The sequence below is a fragment of the Corylus avellana genome, chromosome ca1, assembly GCF_901000735.1.
Source record: "Corylus avellana chromosome ca1, CavTom2PMs-1.0".
Lineage (NCBI taxonomy): Eukaryota > Viridiplantae > Streptophyta > Magnoliopsida > Fagales > Betulaceae > Corylus > Corylus avellana.
The window spans coordinates 33,224,580-33,236,617 of record NC_081541.1 but is presented as its reverse complement, the minus strand read 5'-3'; the positions used below and the strand labels follow the sequence as shown (position 1 = coordinate 33,236,617).

The following is a 12,038-nucleotide window of genomic DNA, read 5'->3' as shown; positions in this document are numbered from 1 at the left end:
TCTGAATTAGAGAATTCATATATTAATAGTGGTTACTTTTAATAGGAGTTGTGATTCAGGAACCCTAAATGCCACTTTAGCAAGAGGAAAAGTAGTTCTTTGTTTCCAATCTCGTTCACAGAGGTCAGCTTCTGTTGCTGCAACAACTGTATTGCATGCTCATGGTGCTGGTCTCATCTTTGCCCAGTTTCCCACAAAGGAGGTTACTTTACCCTGGAATATCCCTGGTGTCCAAGTGGACTTTGCGGTCGGGACATCTCTGCTCATGTACATGGAGATGACCAGGTAAATCTATCCTAGGCATGTTGGGTGACCCTTTCTTTCTGTATATTTCTGCTTCCAAGGTTGGGATTCTGTAAACAGATAAATCTTTATAAGAGAGTCCAATTGCTATTACCTCAGTTTTTATCTCTCTAAAGGGTTATAACAAGCAGACTTCATTTGAAAATTCAACAGAAATCCTGTGGCCAAGTTTAGCCCAACAAAAACAGATGTGGGACAACAGATTTCCCCAGAAGTGGCATTTTTCTCCTCTAGAGGACCCAGTTCCTTATCTCCATCTGTATTGAAGGTACTGACTATTTTACAAAATAATTACTTCTTTGATTGTTGCAGTTGATGTATTTGAATGTGGTTGCAGCCTGATATTGCTGCTCCTGGTGTTAATATTTTGGCATCCTGGTCCCCTGCTTCTTCCCTCTCTCAACCCCTTGAATTCAATATTGATTCGGGAACTTCCATGTCTTGTCCCCATGTATCTGGCATTGTGGCTCTTCTTAAAGCTATCCATCCAACATGGAGCCCTGCTGCAATAAAGTCTGCGCTGGTCACTACAGGTTGACAAAAGAAATTTACTGGCCTTTTTGTTTTTCATCATAAAATTAATGTGCACAACTGATTCTCTGTCTCTTCTTTTGTATAGCTTCTTTGAAAGATGAATATGGTCAATCTACAGTGGCTGAGGGAGCTCCCCATAAGCAGGCTGACCCATTTGACTTTGGAGGTGGTCATGTTGAACCAAACAAAGCCTTGGCTCCTGGACTCATATATGACATGGGGTTCTCAGATTACATCCGTTTTCTTTGTTCCATGGGCTACAATAATTCCGCCATTAGCTCGTTGGCTAGGTCACACGTACATTGTCGCAAGTCGGCCAAATTCCTTGCAAATCTTAATCTGCCTTCTATTACCATTGCTGAGCTGAAGGAGAACTTAACTGTGTCAAGAACGGTTACAAATGTTGGTCCAGTTAATTCTATTTACACTGCTTCTGTTCAAGCCCCGGCTGGAACTAAAGTGATAGTTGAGCCACCAAATTTGTTGTTTAATTCTTCAATAAGGAAGCTGAAATTCAAGGTAACTTTCCATTCCCAGCTAAGGGTTCAAGGAAGATACTCATTTGGTAATCTGTTTTGGGAAGATGGTTTCCATGTAGTGAGAATACCATTGATAGTTCGAACTGTCATTGATAACTTTTATGCAGAAACATAATTCTGTTGCCACCAACAGTAATATATATCCCTTTGCATCAATAAATTTCTTCTTTTATTAATCATCTGTTGCTTCACTCCTGATAGTCCAGTTGGTTGAATTCACTTCACAATACATAGCCATTTGTGAATCATTAAGAGGAAGAAATTTACCTTCAAAAATGATGTTACACCAGGTAAAAAGGATCAAAAGTCTTCACTATCTCGCAAACTAGTACAATAAATGATTAAATTACTGTCAGAAAAAACTATGATGCTACTCAGCACTTGGCCAAATGAGTTTGCTTCCAATGCTGTTGACTTCAATGAAGAAATCATTAGAAAGACATGATTGCAAATGGGATACTAACCAAATGACTTTACTATTGAATTTGTTAGCTTGTAGAAACAGGATGTTCCCATGTGAGGATGATTGATCACAGCCATGGCTTCTTCCAAAATGAGTTTCAAATTTTTGGAAGCCTCTCATTACATATTTGATAATATCCAATAAAAGAAGGCCTTTCTAATTGACTGCCTTGAAGTTTTCAAGAATGTTGAGAGCTTTCACTAGTTTCTATATGAACGCCTCTAAGATATAACGTAGTGAATCACTATTTATTTATTCTAAAAGTTTAAGTTGATAGGAAATATTGAATTTAATTATTTAAGTAATATTCTAACATTCTCTTCACATGTAGTCCAACAAATGAAATATTTGATTTTTAAATAGAATGTGAATTACAAAGACATAGTTTGAACTTAAAATGATTGATAAGCCAGAGAACAACAACCAAAAAACAGAGAGAACTTCTTTCAAGTAAGAGCTCTAAACGCTAGTCTTCAAGTCTTTCCTCTCGCTTCTAATAATTAATATCATATTAAATCACTACTTATAAGTTTAAACTCATACGAAATGGAGAATTGAATCATTTAATTAATACTATAACGTAGAGCCAGAAGAGATGGTTTATAATTAATCCCTATTATAAATTAAATCATAAGCAGATCTATGATTATCAACATAACCCTTTTACTTGGTGTTAAAGACAATCATCCAATGTCTTTTTTCTTTTTCTTTGAAGTGTGAAGTGCATGTAAAGTCAAACTAGAGTACCTAACACCTCAGTGGTTGAGATTTAATAGATAAGATGGGTTAAGGGTGATATTTCCCCTCAACTTGTGCTCATCTCAATAATCTGTTTGTCAAATTAGGTTTCGTAAATTGATGGGCATCATCTTAATTTCAATATAAAATCTTATTTACGAAGCAATGCCACAAAATGAAATCTATTCCTTGCTATCAAAGTAACATATGGCTAGGTTTGGGACTAGTCTAGGGTTTAGTTTCTTGATGCAGCTATGAAGGCTTGACTCTTGAGTTAGTTGACTTCGACATGTCCTTTGGCAATTAAATTTCATTGACTTGTAGACATGGATTATGTTAGGGAGAAAACTTAAGATGAAAGGTTTGAGTTCACTTATATATAACCAAAAAAAAAAGTTAAATATACTTAACCCCTAAGCTTTCAGCTACTTTCAAAAAAAGTCTCACGATTTGATAGGGTATTACACTTAGAGCGTGTTTGGAATTGCGTTTGAGAAATAGAGCTTTTAAGTCAAAAAGAACTTTTAGGCAAAAGCTTAAAAAACAAGCTTTTGCCAAAAGTACGTTTTAACCATTTTTAGCATTTTTGGACTATTAAAAGTGCTTTTAATTTTTTTTACCACCAAACAGATACTTTTTTCTTCAAACAGACTTTTTAAGTGTTAAAAGCACTTTTAGGCCCCTCAAACGCAATCTCAAACAAGCTCTTAGATACATTAAACTACAATTTTATTGCAATTAAGTCACTTTTTTTGTCATTCTTCCAAAAATAATCCTATTTTCTTTAAAAAATAAATAAATGAATTTATTAAAAAAATAAATGGAGTAGGGTGCATTTAGCATTACAATTTCATACACAAAATTTAAACAAAATTGCAAAAAAATAGATAATTTGAAATTGCATTTTTAAAATCAAAAACCCAAACGAATCATTATCATACAAAGACACACGTACAGCATGAAACCAGGGGAATCCCAGATTCGAGACACGTCACCCTTTACTTTTTCTTAACTTTTCCAACATAGAGAATAAAACATATATTATCGGGTGAAATGCCGAGCATAAATAAAAATAAAAATAAATAAAGCCTGGATGGATGAGTAGAATAAGACACGTGAAACTGTGAAAGCCACCCACGAGAAAGGCGTTTTCTCTCATCGCCAAGTGTTGATTTGTTGACTGCTCGCCGGTCCCCTAACGTCAACGGTCGGCTATACTTTAGTGCATCTGCGCACTTAACCGTGGTTGGCCACCTAGACCAGACTCACTTTTTTTTTTTTTTTTTTTTTTTTTAATTCATGGCTAATACAATTTCCATTTTTTATTTTTATTTTCTAATCAAACGGGAGAAAGTAAAAGTTAAAAAAAATAAATAAATAAATTACAAAGATAAGTCATTCCCACCGCTAATACACTTTCTATACTTGTGCGAATAATTACATAAATATATGGACGCTTTAAACTTTAAAGGTTATGCACTTCGACTTTTTGAAAGTGATAGAAATCTTTAAATTTGATTAGTATTAACTATTTTGAGTTTCACTGATGTTTTAACATGATTGAATCAAACTGTTACTCAACTGAACTTAAAGAAAAGCTTGTGGTGGAGATTTCCAACGAGCAAAAGACATTCCATCCATCGACCCACCCATGTGGTGGAGTTCCTCATCTCCTAAATTCCGAGCAAGTACCATCACAACTAATTAATGTGACATGGATGAGCACGTGACATAAAATTCATTAATTATTTTTTAAAAAGGAATACGGAGACAAAAATGTATTTAATCCAAGCTCTAAAAGTTGCTTGAATTCTACTTTAAGCCATGGTAGAAGAATTTAAATTTCTTACAAAAGATTATATTAGGGAGATAACTTAAAATAAAATAAAAAAAAATTCAAATGAAATATTGGTATAGTTTTATACTATTTTTTGTTTTCTCATTTTCACCTTTCTAATGTGAAAGACATTCCATTATAGATTGATTTGTTATATCATCCATGCATATGCACAGCACTGCATATCATCAGTATTATTTATTAAGAACATAATTAATTTTAAAAATAGTTTGAACCCAAATACGTTATTTCAACCACTTATTCTTATAAATATTATTCACTATGACATTTATTGATGAATTATAATTTATCTTCTGGAGATTTTTTTAATTCTTATAAAACACCAAAAACCTTTTTTGTTTTTGTTTTTGTTTTTTGTTTTTGGGTAAATAACAAAAAGGAAAAAGCATGAACATGAAACCAGCGTACTGCGTCAAAGAAACGATGCTGAAGCAGACGGGTCACCGCCAATGGGCCCCCGCTGTTTAGTCAATAATGGAGCCCAAGCCCCCATCCCAATCCCTCCGTGAGGCACTGAGGTGAGTGGAACTAATTTCCTTTTTTTAAAGAAAGATATAATTAAAATTTCACTGAGTATTTAAGGAGCTTCACCAATTTTTACTCACCAAATTAACTAAAAATACATTTTTCTCTATTTTAACTACATATTTTTTTAAAGCACCATCCACAACCTCACCATTTTAACTATCAATTTTCACTATTTTATTTAAATATTATTTTTCATATATATATATATATATATATTTAAAAAAAATTCAAAGAATAAAGAAGAAGAGATAAAAGCTTTATTATTTTCTATTCATTGAGGGAACAATATTCACTATATTCACCTAACTAAAATCACTATTTTGCTAAAGATGTCAAGAGTTTTTTTTTTTTTTTTTTGGTGATTTGACTCACCAAAATAGCCAACCCAAAAAAAAAAAAAAAAAACTAATTTGGTAAGAATGATACTTCTTGATGTAAAAAATCTACTTTAGTAATTTACGCCAAAAAGTTGATGGGGAGAATAATTTTTAATTTTTAAACAAATTAAATCTAAGTATCAATTTTTATTTTCTTTCTTTTTTATATTATGTGTTGTGCCCTCTTAGAACATTCCCAATAGAAGAGCCAAATATATATATATATATATATATATATTTTGGAAAAACTAAATATTACTTTTATCTAAAATAACTCTTTAAATATTTAAAAAACTCAGTACATTGGATTATATATATATATATGATTGGAAGAGCTAAAAAAAAAAAAGTTAAATGTAGTAGCACTTTTGATTGGAAAAGCTAAAAAAAAAAAAAAGAAGTTAAATGTAGTAGCACTTTTTAAGGGAGCCATTTTATTTTTTATTGTTTGTTTCACATACGTTCTCTGTCTCCCAAATCTTTTCTTATTTTTTCTTTGGTATGTTTTCTTTTTCTCAAAATTTTTCTCATTTTTAAAAATATTTAAATGATATAGAAAAAAATATAGTTAATCGGATATATGAAACCTTTAAAAATTTATTAGTTAAACTAGATAAAGTACGTATTATTGAAGAAAAAAAAATTTTAAAAAAAACTTATTACGTGTATTTTAATAATTTATTTAAGTACTCGAATAGTTACTTGATTCTTGAACATGAAAATATTTTGTCTGAAACGCTTTTTCTAAATTCGGGACAGCTACGACTCCACAATGCTACGCGCTTATACGATGCTTGACGAGGGATAGCTTTATAAAACTCAAAAGCAAGCCCACCGGATACAGCCTTTCAAAGCGAGTGAGAAATTGGACCGTCGGATGAAGACTCGCTGGGTATATTGACCATTAAAGACCACACGCGCTAGACTTGATCGTGTGGCCATCAATTTCCAATGATTTAGAAAAACAACGAGCGGGAACGTTCTACAGAATTGAGCCGAAAAGGAGGCGCGATTAACGCGGCAAAGCAATCCCGTTCCCGTAAATAACTGCAAAATGGGACCCAAAGTTTTAAGGAAAAAAAGGCAGAAACGCACAAAATCATGGCGGTTTCCTGGCTCGTTCGGTACAGTTTTCGTTTTGAATAATCCTTAGCGCCTTAACTCACTGTAACCGTTCAATGTCCCGCCGGGTTTTATTACCGTAATTTTAAATTAAATTCCTCATTATTATTTTTAATTAACCTCTCTTAATTAGACCCAGATTTTTTAAATTTCTTAAGCTGTTCTAGCAATAAATTTCTCAATTTCTAATTATTGTTTTTTTAAAATTTAATAATTCCGATTTTGTTATATCTATTCTAAAACAATTGTTAGATTTTAACGAAGCTAACACAATATAATATCTAATCTAAAAATATAAATATAATATTATTTTAAATGAGTAATGTACAAGTCTCTCTTGAGTCCCTCCAAGAATGATGTAACTATTAAAATCATACATGCTGTTATTAAATAACAGCATGTATGCAAACTATAGTCAATATTGAATTTCTTAAAATCTCTATTTGTTTTCTTTATTCTATTAAAAGTTTCTAAAAGTAATTCAACTTTAAGATATAACCGTTGATTAAACTACAACATACATACTGTTATTTTAATAAAAAGCATGTAAGCCGAATCCATTAAAATCACCATTGAGATTGTAATTGATCATTATTGGATTTTAATCTAATAGTAATTTCAATAGTCACACGAAAATGACACAAGAGAGACTTTTAAAATTATTTCATTTTAAACACGTCGAGAGTTTTTAGATTTTATTAATTTTATCATATCTTAAAGTTGTATGTTAAAATAATAAAATTTGAATTAATTCATTAAAATTTAACAAATTAACAAATTAATGTTTTAAGTTGTTTGTTAATAATTTCAATTAAAAAAAAGGAAATCATGATACTTAATATTAAGAAATGTGAAAGAATATAATAATAAGAATGATTAGTTAAAAGAAAAGGAAAAATGTTGAAAGCATGACTTGAGAATACAATAATGTTTTGTTTTTTACGTTGTTGGAAGTTCGGCGTGGACCAGAGCATGATGGCCATGAAATAAAAGTCATGGTGGAAATGTGGGTTCGGTCTGGCAGGCGAAAGCTCATCACAATTCAGAATAGTCAGCTCTTCCATGTCTGTCTAACGTGACTCATTGGGAAAACAAATATATTTCAATATATATATAAATAAAATATATATATTCAAATCATAAATAGCAGTACGAGAGAGAAAAAGAGATAAAGATATACCAATAACTCAGCACCAATTTCGCACACGACACGAACAAGCCTTCTTTCTGGTCTATCAACCAACCACCAACTCATTACCCATCTTCCTGCTTCTTCATCTTTATCAGGTAAACTAGTTTGGTTGCTTGCATCAATAAAAATGAAAACATTTAAAAGATAAAACCATAAAAAAGAAACGGATTTTGGGTAGTTTTTTTTTTTTTTTTTTTGAATTCCGTTAAGATTCGGTGGTTTATTTTTATATAGAAATGGAGTGCTGCGTGGAAGCGAGAGCGTTAAGACCAAGTTTAGTAGTAGGAGAATTTGCCATGAAAACGGCGCAGCAAGCGCTTTTTGATGACCATTTATTTGCTACCGGAGTTCCCAGCGAAGATTTCTCTGTGGATGACCTTCTTGACCTGTCTAATCCGGACTTAGAAGATGGGGTTTACGTTGAGGAAGAAGAAGAGGACGAAGGAGAGATGGGTTTGTCTTCACCGGAGCAAGCAGACGATAACAATTCCATCTCTGCCAATTTCTCCGGCACGGCTGAGTCCGAGTCATATCTCACCGACGAACTTGCCGTTCCGGTAATTTTCCAATAAGAAAATGAATTTTGCTTGCTTTTTTTTTCTTGGTTCCCCTAATTTATTTCTACTAAATTTAGAAAATAATATATTTTTTTATTGGGTTTTCACAGGACGATGATATTGCAGAGCTTGAATGGCTTTCTCACTTCGTGCACGATGATTTGTCAGAATCATCTCTTTTATGCACTGCCGGAGAACAGAATATCGAAAGTCGTGTAACGAACCAGTCCGAACCGGAGTGGAGACCGAGACCTCCATTTTTTCCTTCAGGAGTTCCATCGAAAGCCAGAAGCAAAAGGACAAGAGCCGTTAAACGCGTTTGGAGACTTGGTTCACCGCTCACCCAATCCTCACCGCCGTCTTCTTCGGCATCTTCTCCTGGGTTTTCTTCGACACCTTGTCTTATCTTTACCAATACGGTTCAAACCATGGAGTTATTCGATTTTGCTGAACCGCCCATGAAGAAGCAGAAGAAGAAACCGGCGGTTCAAAGCGGTAGCGCGTCAGGTGGTTCCCAGTTTCAGCGTCGGTGCAGCCACTGCCAGGTGCAGAAGACCCCGCAGTGGAGAACCGGTCCACTCGGTGCCAAAACGCTTTGCAACGCTTGTGGGGTCCGGTACAAGTCCGGCCGGCTTTTCCCAGAGTATAGACCGGCCTGTAGTCCGACTTTTTCCGGCGATGTTCATTCGAATAGTCACCGGAAAGTGTTGGAGATGAGGAAGAGAAAGGAGATGATGACTGAACCGGAATCCATGTTGACCCAGATGGTATCAAGTTTTGGATAGTCTAACTAATAAAACAGGCAACATGTGAACCGGGTTGTACCGCGTTAGTTTTTTCATCTTTGGTCGTAGCCGTAGGATCTTAGTTATAGCTGTTAGATTTTTTTTTATTTTTTTTTATTTTTATACTGGTTGTGATAGTGCTTAGTATATTATTTGAAGGTACGTTTGATGAAAGAGGGTAAGAGGTTTATTATCTTTCCATTTCTTATTGGAAAATGTTTGGGTATATTCTTCTAACAAGCAACCCAAAAGACCAAAATCTCACAAAACCCTCTTAAAAAGTCAATATTATTCTAACATTTACATCTTCAATACCCCATTTTTTTTTTAATAAAGATTCACTTCTCATTCAACCATAATAATAAACTAGAGCCGAGGCTAGCTCTACAAAGAAAGAGCAATTTGCTCTAAACTTGTGAGATATATCTAAATACTTTTTCAAACTAAAACCAAAAATTACCTTCCAAAGCACTAGCAAACATATCTTACAACTTCTATTACAATTTTCTAATCATACTTTATAAAAATAAATGTCACAAATTGTGGTTCGTATTTTAGCGATACCATATTGAATTGTAAAGGTGATAAGTGTCTTGTTAATTGCTATATAACAATTTACATTTTGTTCCAAGAGGTAGCTCATCGGCTGGGACCACGTTTAATGAAGCGGATGTCACTAGTTCGAATTTTCCTCTCACTTCTTGTGTGGACATATCAAAAAAAATAATAATAATAACAATCCACATTTTAATGACTAAAGTATGAATTATTATGTCAACATATTAAAAGAGTAATCCTATGTATATCACACTAACATCCCGCATACGCCGGCGTATGAGAATCACACCCTAGTGCATGCATCTCACGCGTTCGAGAGTGTTCTCCTTTCTCATTGTGCCTTCCATTTGTGCTGCTTTTGTTTGGATTTTTTTGGTTGATCTTTTGTTGATCTTCTCCTCTCTTTTTTTGGGGTGGCATTTAGTCTCCCTACTTTGTTGTTGTTTCCTTTTTTGGATGGAGACTTCATTCTAGCCCTTACTTCTCGGTTTTGTATGTTGTTGTGTGGTTTCTCTTTGGTGGTTCTGAGCACATGCTTACCTTCTTCATTGGCAGCCATAGTTCTCGCAATGAATTAAGTCATTTATTTGACCAATTCCCAATAGTTTTTGGTTTAGCAATGATTTCTAGTGGTTAATTTTGGGTTATTGTTAAGGTTGCTCACCCTTGATTTTTACTTTTCATGTAATCTCCATGTTTTCCACCTTTCCTTCTTGAATAGAAATTTTTATTTAGTTTTTATTATATTGATGTTGTGTGGTCCTCCGTAACATTTGGTGAATGAAAATGAGATTTTTGATTGGTAGAATTACGCCACATTCAAATTTTTAGTAGACAGGAAGTGAATACTTATTCTATATATATATATATATATATATATTGAATAAGTATATATAATCCAAGGACAATTACACTGTCACAAGTCAATACAATGAAATATTAATGTGATATATAACAGTTATTTTATTAAAAATTATAAAACCTTAACAACACTTTCTTTCTTTCTTTTTTTCTTTTTTTTCTTTTTTTTTGTTTGTTTAATTCACTGCTATCCCACTATGATAATGTGTTACTGTCAAATTATCGTTAAAATTTTTCCTTTCTCAACAAAGACCCATCATCTAAAAATAAATTGAAATATGTCAAAAAAAAATAAAAATAAAAATAAATAAATTGAAAGTCACATCACCGTAGTGGAATAGCAGTGTGGACCTAGTGGTAAATAGCCAATTAGCCATGGAAACGTTCAAATCGGTTCGGCGGTTTCCGAAGGTCGTCGAAAAGCCAACAAATTGCATCAATTGTACGTTGTGGTGGGGTCAGCCATGGCATGAGTGGTGTGATTGATGAGTTAGGGAGATTTGGGATATTTGAATTGAAATTGGGTGGTGTTGAATCTTTGATTTGAGAGGGGGAGCCAAAGCTGCAGGTTTGGTTTTTCCCATCTTGCATGCCCAAGTGGTCTAAATATCTGCAATATATGGTTCAACCCCACAACACAAGTGCCCCTCATTCATTCACTCCAAGAGTCAAGATCAAATCTTCAATTCCTCCTCTTTGTGGAAAAAGATTGTTAATGTAGAAATGTCTTCGATTTAGTCTATTAAATTGATATTTATAGCATGCGATTCTTGCATACATTTTTAATAGAATTTTTTTTTTTTTGACATGTCTGCACAAGGGAAGTGGGAGAGAGATTCGAACTAGTGACCTCCGCTCCATTAAGCGTGGTCCACAACTGATTGAGCTACCCTTTGGAGATACATTTTTAATAAAATTAAATAAGCATAAAACATATTCCCTCTTTGAATTTAATTTGTGGGAAAACTTTATCACCAAACCCAAAGGACTTTTATAGAAGAAAAAAAAAATGTCGAGCTTTATACGTTATTTTGGCATGCATAATGATGTAATCGGCATAATTAGTGGATAACGATAAGTTTGACGGTCCAATGGTGAAATTTTTTTTTAACTTTAAAATCAAATCAAACAAAAAGGTAATTAAGGTTATCATGAGGCATCACGAACCTTGCAATAATTCTTCATCAATTACACACAAATCTTGGCAATTGCTATAATATACCCACGAAAACCTTTTAGGATCTTCAAGTATTAGCAAGGATTATAAAGCCCAAAAGTACATAGGATGACAATACAAATAATATTGTTGACAAAATGAATTATCGTCTTACAATTTTAGTGCAATATGTTAACACATGGGGTATTCCCTTGCGTAGCTTTGGTTCCACCTTATATTTATGCTCCCAAGCAACTGATATTCCTAGAGTCCCATCGTTCATATGAGAAACATCGACCGCCATACAATGAAGATAATCATCTAGCCTACATTCTAAAACACAGAACCTCTCCCTCTCTAGGTGGACCAAGCTAGCTAGGAAGTCCAGGACCTCCTGTGACTTCACAGTAGGGTAAACAAGAACTTTCAAGATCTTCAACACGCCCTTCTAGCCACACATCCAACTT

At 33.6% G+C, this 12,038-nt stretch overlaps 2 protein-coding genes across 2 annotated transcripts in view; both read left to right on the top strand.

The window, feature by feature from the left end:
- LOC132170262 (subtilisin-like protease SBT3.5) overlaps positions 1-1,553 on the top strand; it is an 8,480-nt gene extending 6,927 nt beyond the window's left edge. The window contains exons 3-6 of the mRNA XM_059581180.1: positions 46-285; positions 457-571; positions 641-836; positions 923-1,553. Coding sequence (XP_059437163.1) covers positions 46-285; positions 457-571; positions 641-836; positions 923-1,491 — 1,120 coding nt within the window. The 3' untranslated portion in view covers positions 1,492-1,553. The remainder of the gene's footprint in view (positions 1-45; positions 286-456; positions 572-640; positions 837-922) is intronic.
- A 6,055-nt stretch (positions 1,554-7,608) lies between these two features.
- On the top strand, positions 7,609-9,191 carry LOC132188295 (GATA transcription factor 5-like). The gene is made up of 3 exons (XM_059602718.1): positions 7,609-7,749; positions 7,889-8,211; positions 8,322-9,191. The coding sequence occupies exons 2-3, from the start codon at positions 7,891-7,893 to the stop codon at positions 8,994-8,996; spliced, it is 996 nt and encodes a 331-aa protein (XP_059458701.1). The 5' UTR covers positions 7,609-7,749; positions 7,889-7,890; the 3' UTR covers positions 8,997-9,191.
- The last annotated feature ends 2,847 nt before the right edge of the window (positions 9,192-12,038 follow it).